At 39.6% G+C, this 27,285-nt stretch overlaps 1 protein-coding gene across 2 annotated transcripts in view; it reads right to left on the bottom strand.

The window, feature by feature from the left end:
• The window catches only part of BRINP1 (BMP/retinoic acid inducible neural specific 1), a 183,032-nt gene that overhangs the window by 47,685 nt on the left and 108,062 nt on the right, over positions 1-27,285 (bottom strand). For both annotated transcript variants that reach the window (XM_058672474.1, XM_058672475.1), the window contains 3 exons: positions 18,669-18,859; positions 12,051-12,220; positions 8,889-8,994 (listed from right to left, as the gene is read on the bottom strand). In XM_058672474.1, the coding sequence (XP_058528457.1) occupies positions 8,889-8,994; positions 12,051-12,220; positions 18,669-18,859 (467 nt within the window). The remainder of the gene's footprint in view (positions 1-8,888; positions 8,995-12,050; positions 12,221-18,668; positions 18,860-27,285) is intronic.

Here is a 27,285-nt window from a genome sequence, read left to right as displayed (position 1 = left end):
TGCTATCTGTTCCTATATATGCTTATATATGTATGCAGGATGCCCTTTAAAATGACTCCTGAAAACTAAGAAAAATGCCAGTGCCCTGTAAAAGGGGAATGGAAAACACTCATGGTATAGGCAAGGTCTAGGCAAAGGTAAGCTGGCTAGAAAGAACAACGTGAGTTGGGAGCAGAATGGTCTGCCACAAATGATCACTCCTCCAATAGTTATTTGGTAAAGTGTTCATAGGAGACAGGAAATTCCATTTGTATTGCTTCATCGGGCTTCAGAGATGACACAGGAAAGAAAATTGTTGTCCTATCAAGGTTTGCATAGAATTGGGCCTCCCAAGTCCAGGAAGATGTTCAAAAGTCTAAAGTCTTACATGAACTGTGTATGAATGCATGATAATGGTTAATGGATGAAGTGTGGAGATTGTTCTAACTATGGCAGCTCAGAAGATGTCTTCAGACTGAAGAGTTGCTTCTGGAAGGTAGTTCATGGAAAGGCTAGTTACACTAGGTCTGGGTGTGTCATACTGTCATAGACAGTCTTGATCTACTTTCTGACTTTTCCTATGTTCATCCCTCTACCATCCTGAAACGTCATGAGATTCCTAAACCAATGGGACCACCTGTTACAGGACTGTGAGCCTCAAAACTATAAGCCAAAATAAACCTTCTTCCTTTCCATGAAACTGCTCTCATATATTTCAGTTGTAGTAATGAAAAGCTGACTAGAACCCATCATGGAGGGCTTCAAATGTCAAGTGGGGAAGTTAGTTTTAAATTCAGATACCTGGGGGAGCCATTGAAAGGTTTCAGGAAAGGTCAACCCTAATAGACTTGCCTTCAAAAGCTTGAGCCCAAGGGATGAATTAGTGTACACTCAATACAGAGCCATTACAAATATTAATACCTTGATTGATCCATAAGAAAAAATGATCAAATTGAGATTTATCTTTGAGGTGGTCATGTGTTAGGCTTCTTTTTTTTCTGCAAATGTATTTGGTCTAACTATTTGCACCAGGGCCCTTCAGTGTAATGAGCACAGCAGTTTTCTCCATAATCTTGAAGTTTCTTTGGATTGATTTACTGAATTTCTATTATGTAAGAAACACTCTATGTATTCATTCGCCATATATTTAATGAGTGTTCAATCCTGTAGAAACCTACATGCCACAGATTAGAGGATGCAGAGGCATAAATATTTTGCAAACCTTGACAGAATAAAAAATAAAGGCTAGCACTTTTGAATGCTTAATCTCTATCAGAGACAACATATATTTTCACAAGGTACAGGTAGGTGAGGAATAGAGTTTCAGAAGCCACAGCAACTTTTCTTAGTTCTCTCATCTAGCAAATGGTAGAATTCCTACTTCATCTGAGGCTTTTCTTACTCCAGGACCTTGTCTTAAAACTACACTTCTACTTGGGGTATGACAAGTTCCTGGTTGTGCAAGCGACAGGAGCTAAAGCCGAGTCTGGAAAGAGCTGAAATTTCAAGCAGATGTACAGCAAGAGAAAAGGAGGATAGGAGTGGGGAAAAGAGCGAAAAGGAGAATTTTTGAGAAATCAAATGAATGGTATGAACATGAAGATCAGAAGGAGGCCTCAGGTGGTCTTGCCAGGAGTTTTAGGTGGAGGCAAATGGTACCTCGAGTTAGCAGCCTTTGTACCCATCTCCTTGTAGTCACTGAGTCTCCTAGCCACCTAGTCTCCCATCTGCTTTTCCCTTTTAGAACCAAGGAACAGGCAAAGGCTGTTATTTGTTCTCACTGAGAATATTTATGCTATTGATTATATGATGTCATTCATTATGACACACCATTGTCTTAGGCGCACTTAGAAAATAAAACCCCACCCATTAAACTGTGTCATACCATCAATAATAAGATGGATTCTAACTTGAGTAATACCAAAAGATGAGAATATGCAACTTAAGATTTATGGAAAGTAAGAAGTTTATAAAATGCCTGCATTACCATATCTATGAGTTATATACATGCCTGGTCCCATATATTGTCCTTTTCTTCTCTTTACTATGGTTATGCACTTTTATCCAAATTCAGTGATGCATTTTACACATAAGACCCGAGTCATCCTTGCTTGTCTAATGCTAATGTCAAAATCACCTAAGCATTTTTTTTGTTGTATTTATGCTTTGTCCTTATCTTAGTTATCTTATCTGTGACATTTGACACAATTTGAGATCTCTCTCTGTTTTAAAAAACATTCTTTTTTTAAGAGATTTGTTTATTTTTATTGAGAAGTCAGATTTACAGAGTGAAGGTGAGACAGAGAGAAAGATCTTCCATCTGCTTGTTCACTCCCCAAGTAGCTGCAATGGTCAGAGCTGTGCTGATGTGAAACCAGGAGTCAGAAACTTCTTCGGGGTTTCCCATAGGGGTTCAGGGTCCCAAGGCTTTGGGTCACCCTTGACTGCTTTCTCAGGCCACAATCAAGGTGCTGGAAGGGAAGTGGAGTAGCTGGGATACAAACTGGCACCCATATGGGATCCTGGGTGTGCAAGGTGAGGACTTTAGCCACTAGTCTATTGTGCTGGACCCGGAAAAACATTGTTGACTTGCAGGACACAACATTCCCCTTGGCTTCCTTCCCACCTCCCTGTAAAATCATTAGCTTTCTTCCCTGTTTCTCATATTTGTCCCATGATCACATGCCTTTTAATGCTGAATTCTTCATGCATTCATCTACTCTTTAATCTCTATGTTCTTCTCTGAGGAAATCCTGTGTAATTTTGCATCATTAGGTAGCATTTTGATGCTAATTTATTTCCATAGTTCCCTCTGACCTACAAATTCCAATTCAACACCTACATCTGTTTATTTGATAGATTTCTTCTGGACCTTACATTCAAACTCAACCAAGCTCCAACCCATCTCCTCGGATTCCAGCAAATCCGTTCTCTCTTGTAGCCTTGCTATGTCAGTAGACTAATTCTGTCCTTGCAGATGTGGGATCATCTTCGACATCTCTCGTTTACAAGCATTTTTCAGATCTTTGTCCAACTATTTCAATGCTGTGCTAAAATTCTTCCGTAAACATGATCACTCCTCACCACTGTCATTGTTCCTATTAAACTGTAAACCACTGTCTTGTGAGGACCTTGTAAGTCCTCTATACCATTTCCTACTCAACACCCATAGTGGTCCATTTCAATACACGTGAGGCCATGTTCCTCTCTGCACTAATTAGCGATGATTTCTCATTTTATCCTAAATAAAATGGATTATTTTTCATGGTCTACAAGAGTCTACAGGATCTGTTTCCTCAATATCTCTCAGATTGTAAAGAAAATGTATTTCTTTGTTTACTTGTTTATCATCTGTTGCTCCCATACTCACACAGTAAATATAAGCTCCAAAACTATTTACTGCTACATATCCACCTCTTAAAACAATCTATAATATATGTTTTATGCTCAATAAATACTTCTAAGTAAATGAGATGGTGTGTTAAATGACTAAATTTCTGGAGCATTTGAAGATTTCAGCAAAATATTCTCTCTGTATCCTTTTTCTGCCTCACTGAGCTACGGAGGCAGACCACAGCTTTCTGTGTTCTTCACCAGGACTGCAGATTAAATTACATCACAATGTCAGTGAAGTGCTCACTGGACTTTTGGAGAGAGAAGTATAATAAGCTATCATTACAACATTAGTGTTATTCCTACTAGTTCAGCTGTTGCTGCTATGACTACTAATAGCTTCTGATCACTTCCATAATTCATTCTTTCTTAGTTCTAATATTCCTCTCCAACCCTCTTCTTCTTCATTCTATTTCACTCTACCTTTGCACTGTTTTAATGAAGCTTTCACGGAATACCACAATGGGAAGGTTATTGGCGTGTCATGCACACTGCACTCGATCTACTGTAACAAATCGCTGCTTTACATGCCTCCCCGTATCACTTCACAGAATGAGAGGCAGCAAAAGGGTTATAGAGAACACCTCTGTTCCAAGCAGGATTCTCGAAGTCAGGCTGAGTTACAAATCCATATCAACCACTTATTAAGCAACTTCTGCAAACTACAGCTTCCTCATCTGCATAGTGGGAATGCTCCTATTTATAGATGTTGTGTGAAGATTAAAACTGGTAAACACGACTATCTAATAAAATAAACAAATATAGATCTTATGAATTCATGCAGGTGCCAGGTGCTGACACACAGAAAAGCACTAAGCGACACAGTATCTGTTATGACTCCTCCATTCCACCTGACATTTTACTACGTGAGCCCATCTCCTGTTCCTCCAGGTCCCTTTGCACAGGATGTCGGATGGATCACATTATTGAAACAAAATGCTAAAGAGATGTACATTTCACATACAGAAATGCTGTAAACAATGGGTGCGTAGCTTTATAAATTTTCACAAAACACACTCCCACTCTCTTCCATGACTGTTCCATCTATCTGCCAAAACGTTAGCACTCTTTTGGGACTTTTAAAACAATTAACTGTTTTCACTGCTTTTGATCAGTACAGGACTAGAATTATACAGCACGTCTTTGTGCCTGGCTTCTTTCACTCAATTTCAGGTTCAGGTGAGCCTTCCACATTGTTGCATGAAAAAGTAGTGTATTCTTTCTCATTTCTTTATGATAACAAATTCTGTGAGTGTATCACAACTTTATTTGTCCATTCTTTTGTTGATGAACAGACACTTGATTTGTTTACAGGTTGAATTGCTTCGAATAAAGCTACTAAGAGCATTCATGTTTTGTTTTGTTTTGTTTTTTTTTGTTTTGTTTTGTTTTGTGAACATAGGACACAGGGCACATCGCTGTTGGGAATATCCTTAATAATTAGAATTTTGGGGCCTCAGGGGCAAAGATAAATTCAGTTTTTAGTAGATTCCACTTTCCCATAAGCAATGTAAGCTCCCAGTGTTTCATACAGTCACTACTTTTCTATCTTTGTTATTTGTCACACTGATCATTTTGTTAAATCATTTAAATGTGGGTCCAATTTACATTTTCTGCTAAACACTTTTTCAAAGTTTTATTTTCCATCTTGGTATTCTTCTTTATGACATGCGTGTTGATATATTCTATTCATTTTCTTTTCTTACCAATCTGTCTGTCTTTTTCTTCCTGACTTTAGGAGTTCTTTATCTATTCTGTACATGAATTGACAGATAAAAATATTACAAATATTTTGTTTCACTCTCTGACTTCCTTTTTAGTCTATTTATAGTATGTTTTGATGAAAGGAAATCTTTCATGTAGTCTAATTTTTGGTCTTTTTTCTTTATACAGAGTGCTTTTTGCAGCCTAATGAATAAATATCATCTACTCCAAACTCCTGAGATACCCACTGTCAAATATTTAAGAAGTGCCTTTGTTTTACCTTCCACTAGAACACATTATTATTTCTCTTATGTCTGCTATTTCTGGATGGACAGAATGGGTTACTCTCTTCCCTGAACATTAACAGTGCTATGAATGGCTTTCATTTTCCATGGTTATATTATGCCTCACCATGAGTCCTAGCTGTTTGCCTGTCCATTTTCTTAACCTAATCCCTTCAGCACATTCATCCAATTTTCTAAATTATTCATGGCCTTTTATTTATTTATTTAGTAAATCTTAGACTTAATCATTCCCAGTAATATTTAGAACTGGCCTATTCCTTTCCATTTCAGTTACTACCTGCAGGATTTAAATCACTGACATTTTATCTTGATTATTGTGTTGGTCACCAACTTCATGTCTGTTCTTCAAACAACAACAACACATGGGAGTAGGTTACTTCTCCTACAATATTAGTGTTTTTCATACAACTTCATCTTTACATCCCTTCCATTGCGTCCACTGTTCTCAAAGTCACATTCAGCTCATTAGTGTGCCATGAATGCCTCCCAGAATTTTGAGGATTATCATATTTGTCTCACTTTGGATGCCTCTGATTTAATCTTCTAAGAGTGTGTCATGTCTTTGAATGCTTCCTCATAAAGACTCATCTGCTTCCAAATCCATGTCCTGGCTCTCCTGTTCATCTTCCAGTTTTTATTACATGTACCCCCTTTAGAGGAAACTTGCCTGACTCTTGAAGGTTAAGGTCTCATACTATGTGGCACTATGCAGCACTCCCAATTTTTTTCTGTTAAAATTCATTACACTTATAACTGTAGGTTAGAAACTCATCTCCTCTGATAGAATGAATATTCCTTGATGTAGAAACTGTGCCAATTTTGTTCATCACTTTACCATTTTTGTCTAGCTCATGCCAAGGTGTGCTATTAGAAAAAAAAATGTTTCTTAAACTGATCAATAATCACATTCCCATGGTTTAGGACTGGATTTAGCACAGAACTCATATTAATAAAGATCTGCCAATTCATTATTTTCATAAAACCCCCAAAGCAGCACTGAGAAGAACTTAAAATCATTTCACTCATCCAAATCCAACTGATTGATGCCTAAATAATATCTATAGAATCAATCACGTCTTCTTTTACCACCCTTAGCCCCTGACAATAGGAAATAACTGCAACTTTCAGCAAGTCATTACATGTTTGGGCAAGAACATGTATTCTTCCAAAGATCTATGTCACACTGACTTAAAAGCTAGGATCCTGTTAATTCCTCCTACTGGGTTAGGACTAAGCCCATTTTATTCATAATACTGAAGTTGACTCTTCCCTGCAAGACCACTCTCCAAACATCTGTAGAAGTGCTTTTCTGCTGCAGATTAATTTTTCTCCACTATGAATCATAGGACACCTTTCTCCAGACACTTGATGCTCAGACATGCAGCCCATCCTCCAGGTGCTTCCTGATCAATCTATTATAGGACGCAGCTGTAATTTCCTCTTTTTTTTTGTTTTGTTTTTTGAGAATAATATATATATATATATACTGTCACCAATAATAGATCTGGATTTTGGAGGACAGAGCTAACTCAAGAGTTATTTTTGGGGGAAAGAGTCTCAAATTTAGATACGAACCTCATTGTGTGTTTAGAATAAGAAAAAATGAGAACCAAGAAGTTGAGGCAATTCTTGAGCCCTCACAGTCAATGTGTTAAGTGTAATTTAGCCCCTAAACTGCCTATAAATCTCAAAAGTTTCCTTGGTGATAATATCCTATCAATTTCTTATGAGTTCATTCCAATTACAACTCACAATTCTCTCTGCTCTCAGCATGTACTGCAAGGCAAACAAACAGAACTGATCCAAACTGACTGAACTCAAATTTGGATCTTACTTCACAAGGTCATTTTTCTTTCACCCAAAATGGTTAAAATTCTCCCACACTCAAAGTAGATCTTGCTTTTATTTTAACCTGCTTTTTAAATAGTCATTATTATACCCTTTGATCTTCTCTTTCCTTCACTAAAGGAAGTAGGGATGTGTTTCATGTAGCTGAGATTTTGCTGTGTTGAGCTTTATTTTAACACCAAGCCACTTTCTTGGTCTGTATTTTCCTAAGGGATTTTCATACCCTCCTCCCAAATGACATCAACAAACCCCATTTATAACAGGAGTGTGAATCAAAGAGTTGCCAAGGAACCAGAATACAACAGTCACATTAGGCTCTACTCGGCTGTACCTGCCAATCTCAACTTCTCCCACTGACATTCAGCATCATATTTATCATACACCACTCCAGAAGGCCAACTCTTAGTTTGCCCAAAGCTAAGACATGCGATTTTTCCTCTCTAGAAAGTTGATAACTAATCTTGTCAGAAGAGTTACAAAAGGAACAAGAAATCTAAAATAAATTATCTATAACTTAATATTCTATAAGTAAGCTCTTTAAGGATTTTACCCTTTTTTTTTTTTTTGCAATATCATTCTCACTTATCCTGTACTTAACCTTTTATGTGGTGGAAATCATGCCAAACCTCAGATATATTCCATTTGCTAAGTGACATTATATCAAATCACTTTTACATAATCCCAGTAATTCTTTATCCATGTAACATTTCAGTTCTGACCTAATATCAAGTTAGATGGACACAAAATAGTTGACTTCTCCTGTAGAATATCAAGAACCTTATATTATTTTGTTGAAATTTCACATGTTTTAAAATCCGCACTATCTGCTCTTAAAGTCTTACCAATATTTTATTCTGAAATTTCAACTCCTCTTTATCATATTGATGAATAAGAATGAAATTACTATTGTAAAATGTCTATTTTCAATAAGGAAACATGTATTATTATATGTGGAGTACTAGACATAGGCTTCTCTTACAACATATTTCAAATAAACGAAAATGTTGGTAAATATAAACTAACACATCTCTAAAATGGTTGCTTTCACACTAGCCTCTTCTGAAAATATCTTTCTCTGCATGTAAGCCAGCATCGAGTGCTTCTGCTTATAAACCCTGCTGAAAGCATACATGTATGTTTGTACACGTATGCATATATTTAAGACTACACAGTATTTGAAAGCAAATTCAGAGAAATTGCAAAGAATCAAAAATTGAAGAAAATGTCCAATATTTTTGAGATTCAAATAGTTCTTCCCAAAGCACATTGAAAATCAAAAACGATAATGCACAAAATTCAATCTCTAGGATATGAAATTTTAATATATATGAGGTCTGGGGCATCTATAAATAATAGTTTAGATTTTTCATCAAAATAATCAGATAAAACTCACATTTCCTTATTTTGTATCTGTAAACCAATTAATAATCATGAATCTGATGTCCTATATATGCAAACATTCCCTTTAAAAAACGCATAATATTATAACCATCTAATTCCACATTTGTAGTTTGCCTTTGTTTTTTCAGTCCTCCATCTTTTCATTCTCCTTGAAGGATATCCTCTCTCCCTTCTCCCTGTATCACATTGGCTTCCTGTGACCCAAACCACCACAGCCACTGCTTCTGGTCTTACCTTTTCCATGTACCAGCTTCTTACCTTGAAGGTGCAGTTTACTCTCCGTGCTTTGCAGAAGGACAGAACTCACAGAGTCCAGATTATCATAGCTGTTACAGCCCAGAGGCCCAGTACGTGTCTCTGTGACCTGAATTGGACACAGAGTTAAGACAAGGATGAAACTGGCTTCTTTGCATAGTTCAAGAATCATCCCCAACCAACCAGTCAGAGAAGTCTTGGGTCAATGTCCACATGCCAAGCACTCTGCAGGTCCTGGGACTGAGCCTGACTGTCACCTAGCAGACAAGATAGTAAGATGATCCAGCACGCAGAATGCAGCCAAAATATCTTGCTTCCATCTTCGGGTCTCACATCACAAGCTCACCACTCGTATCATATTAACTACTATGACAAAGTACTAAAAGACTTATTTAAGCTAGGAAAGCTCTTCCAGGGAGAGCTAGTCATGATGGATATAAGTGCCTGACACACAGCATATGTTTAAATACTGGGCAATTGCTTATCTGTGGCAATTGCTTGTCTTTAATAAGCACACAGGCATTATTGTTAGGTAACAACAATAAAATTAATCTTATTCTGGAAACAAAGTTACAATGGCAACTATAATCAGAGACACCATAGGAGAAAATGCCTCAATTTTATGGCTACACATTTCCTAAGAATTAGCTAAGACTAAGGGCAGTTGACAACAGATGAATAGCTGTAGCAATTCACTGCTGTGCATGTATCCAAAGGAAATCAATATACCAAACAGACATCTGCATCAATCTGTTTTTTTTGTTTGTTGTTTGTTTTGTTTTTGAAGCACCATCCATAATAGGCAAGATGCAGACTCATCACCCTAGATGTCCACTGCTTCTTTTAACGCCATTTATCCACCAACCTTTTACCTTCATAATAAAGTGTCACACTGCATCCTGTAAATACGCATGATTTCTATGTACCAATTAAATATAAAAATCATGTTTAAAAACAAGGATAACTCTGAAATAAGAATGGATTGAGATGAGGAATGGTTTTTCTACCCCCCTACCTTCATTTTCTACCATTTAGGGTGTTTTGAGGTTTGTGCACAACTGTAAGACAGCATTGCACCAAATGATGACTGGGCAACAATCACACACACACCTCTTCTGCCCTCTTCAGTTATAAAACCTTGGAGCAGTAGCTTTCTAAGTTTCCACTTTCCTAGCATAAAATATTAGCAATGCCGTTGACCATCCCAACAAAGGAAGTGAATGTATTTGGAAAATGTGACCAATTAGGACATAGTAAGCAAGTGGAAAATAATTAAGTTTTGCTGTGTTCTATAATTTATGGCTTTTTTCACAGCATGAGAACATAGCTATTATCAAATGAAACTTAAATATTGCTTTATTTGGGGGGAAGACATCAATGGTGAGGACAAGGGGACAAGGGCCACTGCTGAGGCTGTCCCCTCAGCAGACAGCCTTAAGCAGATCTGATAGCCCAGACACAATCTCACTACCTGGTCTTAACAGAGTGGCAATAAAAGGCAAGAGAAATCCAAGAACCAAATTGAGTGGGGAAGATAGTGTCTACTGTAAGAATCATTTCTACAGAAGCTCCTGTGCAATTTGTCTGAGAAATTCCTCCTAGGGAGGCACACTGCATTTCCAGGAGGCACAAAAGAGGATTATCTTCTGACACAGCTTTAATATCTCAATTCTACATCCCATCTAGGGGGGGGAGAAAGCCATTCGGTGATAATGAAAACCAGGCCTGCATGGCACCCTGACTCTGATGACTTCATAAAGATTCTTCTCCCTGCACTGAGTTCCCTAACAACATAATCCCCCGATAGAGGCGATTCTTCTCAGATAAGCTTGCCTTTGTTTGTTGATCTGATGTATTTCTCTGCTTACCACTTTCCTCCTCAGTAGCTCTCTCCCTCCCACACTTGTATCTTCCCTTGGTCAGTATCTGACTCATCTCTCTGCATCTCCCTTGACCTCACTCCCAGGCTTTTATCTGGAGGCATTTTCAGAAGTCTTCATAAGAGGTTAGGTATGTATTTTATTCAGAAGAAATCAGAATGAAAACCGAGGAGTCAAATGCAGCCAGCATCTGGTTTAAGAAAAGTGGAGATAGAAAAATCTGCATACAACCGTCCCCCTTCCCCCCCGAACTAATCCTTCATATCAGGAACATCCTTGCACATTGCCTTTATAGAGGTAGTTTCTGAATTGATTGTATATAAAATTCAATCTTTTTAAAGATCCTGGGCTCAAAGGCACTGAATTGAAAAGTCTAGAACTACTTTATCCAAAGTGACTAGCATGAATTTAAATAAGATTTAATAACCTTACAGATTCAATTGCTCAGCAGACATGGTTGAAGTGCTCAATGCCTATATCCCTGACCCCTGTGGCTGGAGGACACCACCCTGGCCAGCACAGATATTGACTTTTTTTCCAATTTCTTGGAATTTTCTATCGGACAGTGCTGGTGCAGACCATCATAGTTTAGCAACTGCCTGCTTTTGTAAATAAAATATTATTGTAATACAGTCCCGTTTCATCAATTATATATTATCTATGATTGCTTTTATGATACAATTTTAAAGTTGATTGGTATCAACACAAAACCACATGGACTTTAGAGCCTAAAATATTTATCGTCCGACCCTTTACAGCAAAGATTTGCAGATCCCTGCTCTGGAAAACAGAGGCCTAATCCCTGTTGGGGTATTCCTGTGTAACCCTAAACAAAGACATTAAACCTAGGATTCAGTTTTCCCATCTGAAACTCAAAAGATGAGAAAGAAGGAATAAAAGACACAGGTGGTTAAAAAATTACTGAGTTAGGCATAAGTAATTCAATCTTTGAAAGCTCATGACCTCAAGACAATGATTTGTCCTTTCACAGCCTCGGTGCCTATCGTCCATACAGGAGAACTTTAAGAGTAAATAGAGGGTTGTGGATAGTAATGTCGTGATCATAGTCAGGATAATCCAGCAAATAAATTCATGCCCATATGTTCACCCTAAGATTATGCTTATAATATTACGGGTCAGCATCAGTTGGAGTAGTTGGTAGGGGATATTGTGAGCTCCACGGATATGATGCCAAAAAATATAACTGTTCATCCACTTTCAGAGTGTCTGTATGCAGTGGTATTGTTTTAAGAGCCTCCTACCCACATTCATCCTCAGTCCATACCTTGATTGCTCCAGTTGATATCTGGATCTCATGGAGCCTCCTCATGGTGCCATCACGGTCAACAAAGTAGGATGATGCAAGCTGGTGCAGAGCTTCAACACTTTGAGTGGCATTCCCTGATTTCCTGTCGAGGCGACTCTTATCCATGTACATGGTTAAAGCCTCCTCCCCTGTATGGTAAAGAAGATAAGGTGAGGCAACTTGCCAAGCAAGCCCCATGCATGTGAGCAGAGAGGCACGCAGGCCTGGATGCTAGAAATGTCTTCAAATCTCCAATTCATCCTATCCATGTTTCCTTCTGTTCCTAAAAATCAAGGGCACATGAAAAAGAAATCAACCAGAGGTGTCTACAAATGCCAATCTCCATTAGGATAAGGATCATTGAGAAACTCAGAGCCACTGAGTTCGACTGCTACTAACCCATGTCATTCCTCTTATCAGCATCATCTTCACAACACAGCCTTGTTTCTCAGTTACAGAAAAGCTTCGTCATTTCTGTAAAAGGATGGATTCAGCATATGAATTCTCTTCACATTCTTTTAAAAATATTTATTTTCATTGAAAAGGCAGATTTACAGAGAGAAGAGAGAAAGCACTTTCACCCACTGGTTCACTCTTCAGATGGCCCCAATGGCCAGAATTCAGCTGACCCAAAGCCAGGAAACAGGAGAGTCTTCGGGGTATCCCTCATGCATGCAGGATCCCAAGACTGTGGGCCATCTTCTATTGCTTTCCCAGACCATAAGCCAAGAGATGGAGGGAAGTGGAGCAGCCAGGACATGTACCAGTGCCCATGTGGGATCCCAGCATGTTCAGGGGGATAGGATTAGCCAATTGAGCCATCACATTGGGCCATCTTCTCATACTTAACTCCTCCTTCTGCTACTTCATCGTTAGTCTCCAGCTTGTCTTCATCCTCTCCATTCCCCTCCCCTGTTCTCACCCAACCTCTCCCCTGTTCTCTCATTTTCTCCTCTGCCTTCCCCTGTTCTCTTCTCCTCGTCTCTCCCCTTTCCGTCTCTGTTCTCCTCTTCCCCCTCTCCCCTCCTCCCCTCCTCTCCTCCTCTTCTTTCCTTCTTTGCTCTCCTTTCCTCTATTCTCTCTTCTTTATTCATTGTTTCTCCCTTTTCTTATCTGGATAAATGATTGCATAAATGAGTTGACTAAACTGCAGACAGACAAACTGATACATAGGAAACATCTATTGCAGAGATAAATGCAGACAAACAACTCCATAGAAAAACGCAGAGCTAATCTGTCATTTTGCAAAAGTAAACTGCCTATAATCACGGTGGTTTTATCCCTTGCATACGGCACAGAGTTTAGCATATAGCTGATACACAATGAATCATTTGTTTTTCTAAATTCATTCAGTAAATATTTTTCAAGTGTCTACCATTTACCACCTGGCTCTCTGCTTCTGAGATCCTAATAAGAAGAGATCCCAGTTTGTGGTAGGAGGGGCAAGTGATAAAAAAAAGTTTGGAATAGAAAAATATTGAATATTTTTCATGGATATATGAATGCATAGGTGGCTCAGAGACATGATTAATATTGCTGTAAATATGAATAAGTCAATCATAGATTTTCCTCCTGGTTTTCCTCAGAAATGCATGCACAAATGAGTAACACTACTAAGCTATGCTAACTGTACTTTGGATAATGAAGTTTTTCACCAGAAGTTAAGAACCTGAGAATATCTAGCAAATAGATATGATCACTACATTACTGGGTCTAGTTTCTACTAGCTTTATGAATGTGAGAATGTTTCTTAGCTTATCCATTCCCCAGATTCTTTGCTAGCAAAATTAGGAGACGAAGATTACCAAATTCATTTAAAAAATCAGTTATTATGTGTAAATTCTCAGAAGTGTGTCTGGCTCGTAACAATACTCAAGAGTTGAACAGTAATAACAGGTGGAGACAAAGATTCTGAAATGAGGGTGCTGTGACTAGAGCCAGCTCTTGATTGCTTCTCCATGCTTCGACTTCTTCACTGGCACCACAAAGAGTTCTGCACAAGATTAAATTTGCTAATTATAACAACAGAAAGCACTGGAATCCAGGCAAACACACTGTAAGTATTCAGGCTGTGTTAGGTACCATTACTTGCTTTTGTAAATTATCACTTGTATATTTATCCATATGTAATGCACTTAATATAATCAAACTACAGGTGCTATTTTGCCTAGAAGTTAAGATGGTACCCACTTGTGATGCCTGAATCCTGCATCAAAGTAGCTGGATTTGAGTCCCAAAAATGATAGCAGCTAATGATATCTGCTAATGTGTACCCTGGTCCAGTCAAGGCTGATGTAGGTATGTGAGGAATGAAAGTAGCTGAGAAATCCCTGCTTTATTTATCTGCATTTCTACATTTCCGCCTCCCAGATAAAATAAATAAGCAAAAACAACAGGAGTGAAATCTCTAGCAGAAACAAATTATTGACATTGTCTGGATTTCTCATACCCATACTTCACTTGAGAAGGATAAGATAATCATATTTATACTCTCACTGTTAACCTATTGATGTGACATCCAGCTCTTTGGACTTCAGAGCCACCAAAAATATATCTGGATTAAAAGTGGCTTTATGAGGACCGGCAAAATGGCACAGCAAGCTAATCTTCTGCCCACCAGCACTGGCATTCTACATGGATGCCAGTTCATGTCCCAGTTATTCTACTGATGTAGCTCTTTCCTTATGGCATAGGGCTGCAGCAGAGGATGGTCCAAGTCCTTGTACCATTGCATCCACGTTGGTGACCGGGAAGAAGGTCTTCTCTCCCAGCTTTGGATCAGCCCAGTTCTGGCCATTTCAGCCCTTTGACAAATGAACTAGTAAACTCTTTGTGTGTGTGTGTGTGTGTGTGTGTTTCTCCTTCTCTACATATAAAATCTGCCTTTCAAATAAAAAAATATTGTTTAGTTAGATTTAGATCGAAGTTGGTGGATAGTGGGATATAAAACAAATGATTTTGTTAAATTCATCTTTTTATGTCCCCAATGATTTGCTTGGGATCTCATGAACAGTGTATGTTCTGTTACTACTAGATGCACAAATGAATCCAGAGATGGAAGAATGGCTGGCTAGATAGATAACTGATTGAAGGTTATCTAAATATATAAATGGTTGTGGAAGTAAATAACTATGTAAGAGAGGATGTTAGTAGTTACAGCCAAGAGGTAGAGGAATTGAACATGTCAAGTGTCAGCTCAGACTCTCCTAGGGGCTTGCAAATCAGAAGGTGAAGCCATCCCAGTTCCCTCCGGGCTAAGAACTGGCAGATGCAAACCTTAGATCAAGAGGGGTTAATAGGCTTCTTGCTGCATTATTAAGACTTAATTTCTTGTTTATTGAGAGAATGTTCTGCTTAGAGTTGCTCTCCCACTTGAGCATTCCTGCCAATTGCCTCTTCACCCCACAGAGGCCTTTCCTCGGTCTCCGTGTCCTCCAAGGGGCTTTCCCTTACTCTCAGACACACTTGCTCCCTGAGAATAAAGTAGGATTCAGACACAGGAAGGATGGAGGGCGAGGTGCAAGCTGATTGTTTCACTTCACAAGTCAATAGGAGATGTTGCTTCCAGTACTTTCCTTCTGAGCCCTGTGACTTTTTTTCTCCTGTAGCCAAGGTGATAGTCCCCCAAATTCAGTGTAAGAAATAATGAAATCATATGCATACACACACACACACAAAGAGGCAACCATGCATAAGTAAAAACATGAACCTGGGTTATACAAATAAACCCATATTGCACAAACATTCATAAACATGCGTGGGTTCATATATACAAAGAGATTCTTGGCAGCTATACAAATGACAAGTCAACTCAGCTGCACATGTAAGGAGACATGTGTGTAATCTGTCTATGCAAGTTAGAACGATTCCCATGCATATATACAAGCATAATGATATATCCATCTCCCAAAGTGTTTCCCTTGTCCCAGACTAGCATCATGAGAGAAACTAGCAAAGGTTACTTGTTATGTGACTTAAAATACAGACGATTGCCCTTCACTGTCCTCCTTTAGAAGATCATTCATAACAACTGTTTTTGTGAATGTTACGTAGCTCGTGTAAAATGCAAGGGCCCCTTAAGTTGCAAGTCCTCCCATCAGCTTTTTTCTTCATTTCCACCTCCTTTGTTCCCACCACCTTATTTCTACAAAGCCAAACATGTTCATTTCCTTGTCTCAAAGGAGAGAGTTGAAGCATCGTCTATGTGTGATTTGACTGCCTTCTTTAGAACTTACCTGACACCTCAGAGTTTACCAAAGCACTTTTTCTCAAGGAATATAATGTTCTTAGGACAAAAAAATCTGTGGTGAAATCATTTTCCATAACTCCTTATATGCATACAATGAAACTGTATTACATATTCCCATATAGGGAAGTGGCCTTCTCCATGCCTGCCACTCATCCAGTGAATGGCAAGCCTGAGCATCCCCCTTGGACTCCAAGTTCTTTAGCTCCATTCAGTAACAGCAGCAAGAGCAGCAATGACAACTACAACAGCAGCAGCAGTTTAAAAGGTGCCAGACGGTGTCTTAAGCACTTTTAATGCATCATTTGATTTCATTCTCAGGATATGCATAAATGAAGAGCTGTTATTATGACTATTTCTAAAAAAAGAAACAGAGGCTTAAACAATTGGGTTCTTGCCAAGATGACATGAAGCAAATAGAAAGATTGCACCATGAGTAGCCAAACCACAGGACCTGTCCTGCTCCTTACTGTACCTCCTGCTCTCCTTCTCTTACGTTGCTACGAGAAAAACCCTGAAGAGACAGTTTTTCAAGAATCAATGACTAAAATGTTGATGTAATGAGGACATGGCACAATTCCTGGCACCTATGTTCAATCAGCATTAAATCCCGTTCTTTCTCTTTCCATTCCTCTATACTGGGAGCAGAGGGACCATTTCAACCTTGCTGTTCAACATCAGATTTCTACCCAAACTTTGCATATTTTAAAATGTGTTGGTAAAGCAAGAGGGGAACTAGGATTTGGGAATAATTCACCATCATGCTTTGAAGAAACTAAAAATACATTTCACTGAAACAGAAAGGTCTTTGCTGTTTGGGATTCCTAGGGACTCAGACCTAGGCACAGCTTTTAGTGGAAGAACTGAATTAGTTACTTTGAAAAAAATAAAATAGGAGGCAGACATTTAAAGAAAAGTACAAATGAAAGGCACACTCTGTGTAGAAATGAATTCATTTCAAAACTACAATAGAACAAAATTATATTGATGATCTAAAATTCAAGTCATAATTAGTATGTTACTAGCAGCAGAAAACAAACACTAATCAGTTGGTAGCTGGAATGGGTAAATGAGTTTGTTTCAGAGTAGACTAATACTGAATCATAAAAACAATATAGGCTTTGTGGACAGAAAGCCATAAATTAAAATAAAGAGCTATCATTTGCAAGATATTTTCAATCTCAGCTTTTCTATTTATAAATTTTAGATAGTATGACAAAACGTCAGGCTATGAGGACTGAAGAAAACTTACATTGTCACCTCAGCTAATAGTGGATGATATTATTGTAAGAATGAGTGGATTCACCCCTAAAACATCACAACCCACATTCCCCACACTATAAAATTACTACACTTTTTGCCTTCAAATTATACATTGTATGTTTGACCTAGAAACTTTATCCACCTTCCTTTCCCTAGCTGACTCCTGATGCAACAAAATGCCACTTCTTCCATGGCATTTTTATTGACATCTTCACTTTGCATTCTAGTTTGTAGTGCTCAGCCCTCCTTGTCAATACGCTAATCTTTTTTTAGCTGAAATGCGCCATACCTGAATGTATGTTGGCAGATACGAGCAAGTGGAAAGGCTTTCTACCACCAACAGTGCTGTTCCAAGTTCAGTGGACCCAACCACTGAACTGTGACATAAAAATGAAGCCTAAAGGATTGTTTATACAATGATGTTTCTGTGGACAAGACCCATGCCCACCTACATGCACTAGTATGACCCGTATCTCACTGTCTTTACATTTACTCTCTACTCTCCATCCATCTCTCTTACCCTTTCTTATCCTTTCTCCCTCAAAGATTTATTGAGCTTTTAGGGAGTTTTGGAGAGGGCTGAAGAAAGTGAAACAAGTAGTCAACTTTCCTAATTACTGAATCCATGTCCAATGAAATAAAAATAGTGTAAATATTTATATATTTTACCACTTAATGGTTACTTTTAGAAAACTACTAAAAAAAGATACCTCTGATACAGTAACTTTAAGTCATCCATCCCTAAAGTAAGCACAGGCAGTAAGCAAATGTAACCTCCTAAAGAATGTCTGAAACACATTTCCATGGAACAGAAGCCATAAATTTGAAATAATTATCTGAGTAAGAACACGTAATAAAATGAGAGAATTCTAAATTGAAGCCATACTCACTAAGCAATAAAGTTTCACATATACCATGACAGAGAACTGAATAATCCACTCAGAGATGTCCACAATGACCAGAATAATTGGGGTTATCTGGCAACGTATGCAAATTGAGAAGGCTTTGCTCTCAGAAAATCCCAACTCTCCCTTCCATCCCAGACCCGCCATTATGACAGAGAGATTATGCAGGGTCTGCTGACCTACCTCCCAAGGTGGCAGAGATGAGGAGGTGCGTGCCGTACTTTTTGATGATGGTATCGATGAATTGCTGAGTGGTGGGTCTCCTGCCAAGCAGGCGGATGCTCCTTTGAAACTCCGGCATGAGGGGCACTGGATGACGGACCAGATCTCTCCTCTCAATGGCTGTGTTCCTCACCTTCCAACGGGCAAACTCCCTGGGCAGGAGAGATGAATGATACTCCTCAACTTAACATCTCTGCTCTCAACTCAGATTCCACCCAGCCATTCCAATGGGACATCTCTCCTTGTGTCAGAGAATGTCTGTATTTATTTTTCACATTTTACCAGTGGTACTTTGATGTGGAGCATTCATCTCTTTTAACCAACAGATATTTATTGAGTACTACTTTTATTCCTGGGGCACTGGACCATGTAGACAGTCATGCCTTCAAATTCTTTATAAATTATCATGCATACATAATCAAGAACCACTTTTAGAGTGTTATGCATGGAGAGGCTAAGAAAGAAGACATTATTAAAAATGCAAATATGGTAATGGCATGTATATTCGTTGCAAGGATAACCTGCATGGTATTTTGCAGCTCATGGAATAGTATGGCTCGTGTCCTGCCAATGATCACATTTACTCTCATAACGCTGGCACCCTGGACAGCACCTAGTTCTGTGCTGTCCTCTAGCTGCTTGTCCTTCTCTCCCATGAGATCGTGAGCCATATCCTACAGACAGGATCTTATCAGATACTCTGATCAAATTTATAAACATTATTGTGACTATTACATGACATGTTTCGTAATAATTCTAGATGGAATAATAAAGAAGCAAGGAGAACAAAGGGAGAAGGCAAGGAGGGAGGGAGGAATTATGGGAGGGAAGACAGCAGGTAGACCATGGAACAGTAGACCTGAAGCACAAAGCAACATGAGAATAATTGTGAGACAACTCAAGAATTAAATATTCAGTCTTGGTCTCACTTTAATCCAAAGTTGCAGTATGCATTCATTGAGCTCCTACTATTTGGCAGAAATTAAGATAAACTCTGAAGACCCTATGGGATTTTCCATTGTCGACTTCACTAACAATGGAATAGATGAAGAATGAAAAGCACTAAACTTGGGAGAGCAACTCTGTGCTCCCTTGTGCAAAGCATGCAGTATGATGCAGTGGGTAACATGTCCTTATTTTAGATCTACATTTATTTCCTTTTTTATTCAACAAATGAACTATTTTCTTTATTGAAAAGACAGGTTACAGAAAGAAGGAAAGACAAAGATCTTCCATCCGCTGGTTCACCCTCCAAATGGCATCAACAGCTGGAGGTGAACCAATCAGAGGTAGAATGTTCTTCTGGGTCTCCCATGTGAGTGCGGGGTTCCAAAGCTTTGGGCCATCCTCTGCTGCTTTCCCAGGACATCAACAGGGGACTGGATCTGAAGTAAAGCATCCAGGACAGAAATCAGCACTCATATGGAATTCTGGCACTTGGAGGTGTGAGATTAGGTAGTTAAGCCAACACACGGCCTCAGGACATACATTTCCTCATCTACAGAGTCCAATTCATATTATGTATCTTCTGTTGTTTTTTCTGGGATTACATGAAACACTTAGTGTGAAAATACCACTGGAAACTGCAAAGCACTAATCTAATGTGAAATAGTGTTCTGTAACTTTATTTGCTCACAAATCTCCAGACAGGCACATATCAATCATTAGAGGTTCAGAGATAGGGACCATGGGAGAATACAGGCTGCTTTTGCTTAAATAACCATCACCACTGTGCAACTGTCCTGGAGCAGCAAGCTCTCCAACCTGCCTGAGTTACGTGCTTCCAGTCCCTTGAGAAAAAGAGACCAACCATAAGGGCAGGAAGGTGAGCCTGGATAAATGATGGGAACCAGAGTTTAATGAGAGGTCTCTTTATCCTGCCACAAGATGGGAGAGATGAATGGAGAAAGGGGCATGGGGCAAGAACAGTGCTGGAATCAGCCCAGAACATCTCCGGTGATTCAGTGGTTGAGTTTGACCCCAGATTCATAGCCAGCTGGGGCTGAAAGAGCTTTAACATCAGGGTACATTTCCAAGTCACGGACTGGATGTTTGATGTCTGCTTAAGGGATCTCAGCCCATAATTTATAGTTGGTTTAAATACTAAGTCTACTCAGGCCTGCATACGTTAAAGTACTTAAATCATCCACGGTACTCACTGCATCCCTGAAGGTCACCTACTAAGGGTAACCTATCATGGCACATCACCACTGGTGGAGTTAAGAAGCTCTCAGTCTGGCGGGGCAGAATCATTTCCATTTTCTTGTAAATCAAGGAGTACAGGACACAAAGACTGCAGCATGCACTTCTCTGGCCTCCAGGAAAAGCGCCGGTGCAGAGGTCAGAGGTCAGGTTTGAGCTCCAGGATTGCAGTTTACATAGAATTTAGATAATGTGTGTGGTCTTTAAAAAAGAAAACAAAAAAGCTAACCACAGGCAGGAAAACAGCAGTACAGGATGAGTGAGAGGAAAGTACAACATGTGTGGTGGGAAGAGGTGCACAGAAAGACAGCAGTCTAAAGGTCAGAATAAGGAAGCAGATAAGAGAAAGCATTCAGGAGGGGAGGAGGGACCTTGGCAGCCAATGGAGAAGAACTTGACGGGCTCCATGCATAGGTTACCTTTGACAAGAGCCCCAATGACTTCCCACCCCCACAGTGTCATTCCCCATGAAAAGCAGGCAAAGGGGATAGAGCATTTCCATGATCAAGTCACAGGTGCCACAGCTTCCACTGTGCTCTAGGTCTTCCTTTGTGATTTCCCTCTGTCCTGCTGGGTCTGTCTTCTGCTGCCTCCCCTTGCTCTCTCCGTGTAACATTTTGTCTCTTTTCTGTGTCTCTTTTACTGCTGCCTCACTCTTGCTTTTTCCATTACTCTCTCACTGTCTCTGTATTCGACTGTCTGAGCACCTGCTGATTTCCAGAATGCATGGAGGAGATTACACTGCCATGAGTGGAGGAAAGCCTCCGCTCACCACAGCTGAGAAATCGAGGCCTCAGGAGAGAGCACATTCCAGCAGTGGGGATGTGTGTGAGCCAGGAAACACAGACCTAATGAACTAAGTTTTGAGGTGACAACTTTGGGAGAGACCCAGACTCAAGACACTCAGATCCCTAAGCTGCAGAAAGTTTGAGAAAATATTGCCGTTTTCAAATCAATACATTGTGAAGTAATGTGTAATCAATTATCAATACCTATGAGGAGCACTGCCATGTACAGGTAAGAAGCCTGTTTCTTTATCAGTTTATTCTTGAATATTATAAAACTATTATGCACATAACTATGAATTTATACTTATTCATAATAGATACATGCATATATCATTGTATGGACCTATACAGCAATATGTTAGCCTGTCTACTTATACATATGAGTCATCAATATTTATGACTTACTCTCTGGAATTTTTTAATATCATGCTGCTTATATTCTTAAAAAACTAGTACTCAATTATAGATAAAGAAAGCAAATGATTTGGTAAAGATCACCAGCTAGTGAGTGGTAGAGCTGAGTGTAGAAAAGACTTGTCTTAACTGTCTTGATGGTTAAATCTCTCTTTGCAGACAAATATTCAGAGGTAGAATATACAAACATAGTGGAATCTGTACAAATACTGACATTCCAACCACCAAATTATAAGACTGTAATTCAATCCATTTTAAGAAAAAAAAAAAAAGAAGCCTCTACAGCCTTCATAAAGCATGGAGTTCACTAGCAATGGATCTAATGCTGCCATCTGTGTGGCTTCCTTGAAAAACCTAGGAAAGATGCCAGTACTAGGGACTTAGTTCCTCCCCAGCAGGGTCAGGACAAGGAATGCACCACATCTGCTGCACGTAGAGCCAGGCTCTCGGGGAGAGTGCAGCAACGGAGGGATGTTACTATGAAACACCAGCTCTGTGCCAGGCACTGCCCAATCGACACCACGGGGAGCAATCCTCGCCCCAGTGGACAGGTCCAAATTGGGCAGGAGGAGTGATGAGGGGGCACTTAGATGATTTTTTAGGAGAGTTATTAAACCCTGTTGTGCAGCCACGGTGGTATTTTTAGTGATAGAAGGACCACAACAAGTGTCTCTGATAGAGAATGAAAATGGGGTCAGGTGAGATTTCGGGATTAAATTGAAACTTAGAAGAAACGAGGTTCAGGGCAAACATAGAACACTTCATCTCTAGAAGAATGAGCTCTGTGTATGGGGGAATGAGGAAGGATAGGATAGTTGGAAAGAGAGGGCCTTTGTGCATACGTGTATAGAGAACTATGGAAGGTAAAGACAGAGCAGTGGTTGAGGACTGCAGGATCAAAGAGCGTGTGTCAAGTGATGCTAAATTTTAGGTTTACACCGTATTCATATGGTCCATGAATCTAGACTACAAACATTCCGATTCTACGTTTATGCACCTCTGCAAAGTATCATAACAATGTTGGAATGAAGAGCATCAAGCCATAAGGTTCTAAAACATTCCACTTTTTAGCAAAATACACTGAAGTATAAAAAGACTTGGACCTAGCTCTGTTCTGAAGATTGTAGCATTAGAGATGAAGAGGTTCATTTATACCTTTGAAATCTGAACAACTGCTACCTTTCCAACTCTAAAGATACAACAGTGAACTTGGTACTCTGTCAAGTAGTTTACTGGCATGGACAAGCAGACAGATAGCAAAGGGAACAAATATGCAGTAATAGGTCAAGGGCACATGGTATCATATTCACAAATAGAGCACAACAAAGTTAGAAAGTCCAGAGGTGAGTGAGGTTGTGGCTTTATATAAAAATCAGAAAAGGTCTTTCTGATAGAATGACATTTGATGAGAGATTGGAGGGAAAGAGTGTGTCCATGAAGCCATGTAAAGGAAAATGTCTTAGAAAACAAGAAAGTGCAGCAGCAAAGACCCCGAGGTAGGAATGTGTCAGCTGGTTTGAGGTTTGTCGGGGAACGGAGGAGGGGAGGAGGAGGACACTCTTAGTGAGACGAATGAAAAGACAACTTAAAAAAAAAGAATAGTGACATCAAAATATGGGATGTAGCATGCATGCATACATCTCCAAAGGATGTGTTAGCCTTGGAAAATATTCTATTTTTAAAATTCTAAGTAACATGAAGAGTCAAAACAAGCTTTAAACTGAAACAATCTGGCTTATACTCTAAAATAAAGACTGGAAAACGTTTTCTATAAAGGCCATTTAGCAATGCTTTAAATCTCAACGACAAGATGTCTGATATGTTCGCTGAACTCTGTCCCTGCAGCTTACAGTCCTAGCTGCAACTTACAAGATGAGAACAAGTGAGTGGAGGAAGAAAAAGCAAACAGTGTGGCAGCAGTGGCCCACGTGAAGCACATCCCCTGTAAAGCCTGTCTCTGATTCCATGGAAGCCACGGATCCAACACATCCCATCATGAATGGAAAAAATAAATATCAAAGACATTATTTGACCAAGATTACCCAGAAAATTACCAGCAAGATTCAGAACCGAGGAACCCATGACTCCAAGTACAGTATATGTTTCAGTAACTTTTCCTTTGAAAAATAAAAGAACAAAAGTCTTGATTGCACTGTTGTCTAATTGCTCGTCTGGCCCACGAACAATTTCATCACATAAGTTCCCAGTGAACTGAGCATAAAATGATTGTTCCTTCTGAGCCCACAGAATAAGCAGATTTCCCTTTGAAGGAGAAGGCAGAGCTCACGATGGCATAGGATCTGCAAAATACGCTCATGCCCAATTAAGCAGCCCAGCAGGGTGGGCCAAACCAATTAGACTGAGATTAGAAAAGGATCCTGGGTGGAAGACATAGGATGTCTTGCAGCAAAGCCCATCCCACTGGGGGAGCTGAAGGTGGGAGGGCAGGCCATGTCAGGGACAGGCACTAGGTGCAGACCAGAGGTAGAGCTGCTGGATTTCAGAAAAGTCTACAGATAAAATGAAAGGCTAAGGCCTTCTTTTTGGTGCCAAGTATAGCTTTTATAGAAGTCCTTCTAGTTTCTTCTCCCCTTGCTCTTTAAACACATGCACACTCACACTGGTGACATCTTGAGTAAGAGGCTGCACAAAACGGAAGGGCAAGACACAGGCAGAAGTGCCCCTGTGCTCTTGGGAAGGCATGTCCTCCCTGGACATCCACATGTTGCATCCGGGAGATAGGCTGATTGAGTGAACGAGGTTACCTTCCCTCCTGCCTCCTCCAGTCTAGGCTCTAGAGTTCAATTTCTGGGGTTAGAACCACCACCTGTTGCTTGCATTCGGTACCAGTTTTGGAGGGAAGGGCTTCATATTAGTATTAGATTAGTACAGCTCCTGAGACATTACAAGCGTTCAATAAAATGTCAGTGTGAATTTTTATGCCTGCTATCATTGTTCTGATTCTACCACTGGCTCCAAAGGGAAGGTGCGTGATAGTGAATGAAGGATGGTGGTAGAGCGGGGAGGGAGGGAGAGGTTAAAAACTGGGCACTTTTTAAAGCTAGCTATAGATGGAACTTCGAAAGGTTAGATTCTGTTCTTGTGAGGCATAGTAAAAACAGTAAGACAGAGTTTACGAAACATTTGATAAAGTCCCCTCAAGCCTGGTTCCTCCTATACAACATGGGCACTAACAGCGAGCGTTAAATGCAACTGCTGGGAACACACCTTGGTGAACTGCTACAAGAGATACATTCAGTGTGGGTGGTAGCATTTTCTTCATTATTTGTACAGAGCACACTTACAATTTTTATACTTCTATTGCTTAAAATGTGTTTAATTTCCACACCAGTGAAATGGGGGATGATAATTTGTACTTCTCAGGATCCCGGAGAGAATCCTTTGGGCAGGTCAGAGTCCATACAAGGCGCTGGGTACTTTTACATTTCCTCCAGGATTTTCTAAACCAAAAAGATTCCTGGTGATCTCTAACAAAAGCAAACAAGCATTTTCTACATAATTGAGCTTATCAGTAACCTTTGTAATAAGGGAAGGATTGTTTCACAGTTTTTCGCAAAGCATGTCTTCTTGCTTATTTACTTACATTTGAACTTCTACCTGACATAGTTGGAGATGGCTTTCAGAAACTTGTTCTATCACTTGGCAATAGTTACTAACATTGCTCCATTGAATCATGCCTTGTAACTGACAACATTCACTGTGTTCCCTAGATCCTGATCATTGCCAAGAATCCCTCCCTTTGTCATATGAAATGTTTCTGTTTCCAAGAACATCAAATGAAAATATAATATATATTCATATATAAATGAAAATATATTATATATTTATACATAAATGAAAATATATTATATATTTATATATAAATAAAATACATATATATTTTATGGTATATATTATATGGAACTTACGGGTTTAAGTATAGAGAAAAGAGGAAAAATGAAAAAAACATAGAAAATACTATCTGGGTTAAAGTTACAAGCCAAATGAACACTCTGAAGTCCTAAGCACTTGATGGAAGTGGATTACACGTATCTCTGAGTCCCTTTCGAAAGGAAAAGAGAATCTCATCCGAAAGACTCCGTCACAAAGACACCCAAATAGCTGTTGGAAAAGTTGTTAGAGAAATACAGGTACCCTGTATTCCACATCAAGACACAAATACATGGCGTGGGTTCTCTTACCGAGGTGTGTGCTGGTGCTGCTGGTAGGCGGTGTCTTCAATAACACCCCTCCAGCCCAAAGAGTTTGCTAGGCACGAAGTCACAAGGTAGTGTGATGTATTTGCCGTAATCCCACTCAGTAAAGCAATTCCATGCAAATCAAAACCATTTTAGTCTAGATATGTAGTTTTTCATAGGTCTAACTTAATTCAATAATACATTTTTAGAATGCTCCAATAAATGTTTTTTGAAAGCATGATTGATTACAGTTATGGCATGTTTGCATTTGTTTGCTCCTTGGCGCCCTCCTCCTTCGCTTGCATTAACTAATCATTGAAAGTGGAATAAAAAGAAACCTCTGAGTATCAAGGCGGTGCAGGAGAACTCTGGGGTTGCTGCTGTTATTGTTAGCAGAAAATTATCCCCAGAGATGAGCAAACGGGGCTTGCAGAGAAGGGAGAGTGAAGAGATGAAATCATTGAGCTGAGAGAGAGAGGGCATTTCTCTTGCCTGCTGTTCCCAGCCTCTCCCTGACAGGAGCCCCAGCCAGCTGAGGGAAAGGTGAACTCAAGGGCACATGCGAAGCAGAAATGATGCATCTTAACGAGAGGGTGTCAGTGCCAAATCCCCCGCCTGCCTCCAAGCCCCAGCACAGAAGTGGGAGGGCCGCCGAGGAGCTGCAGCATCCAAGCAAATCTCGCAGAGTGTTTTGGCCCCAGAGGGGTGAGACGAGGTAAAGCAGCAAGCGAAGAAAAAAATACGCTATGAAAACATGGTTAGAAACAGTATTGCTTTAATTACAAGTATTGGCTTCAGTGGAGAATGCGTTTTAAGTTTCTCTATCTCCCAAAGTGTGTTCACTTAAAAAAAAGAAATGTTTATTCTGTCAATCCCATAGGAGTTCTGAAGGTTCTTAAGGAAACCTACTCCGGAGAAATGGGGCCTCTCATGCAGGGAAGGCGTCTTGGAATGCAGCCATGTGCTCCTTGTTTA

The sequence above is a fragment of the Ochotona princeps genome, chromosome 14 (assembly GCF_030435755.1).
Source record: "Ochotona princeps isolate mOchPri1 chromosome 14, mOchPri1.hap1, whole genome shotgun sequence".
Lineage (NCBI taxonomy): Eukaryota > Metazoa > Chordata > Mammalia > Lagomorpha > Ochotonidae > Ochotona > Ochotona princeps.
Note: the sequence above shows the minus strand (reverse complement) of the source record. Positions and strands in the feature narration are given on the sequence as shown.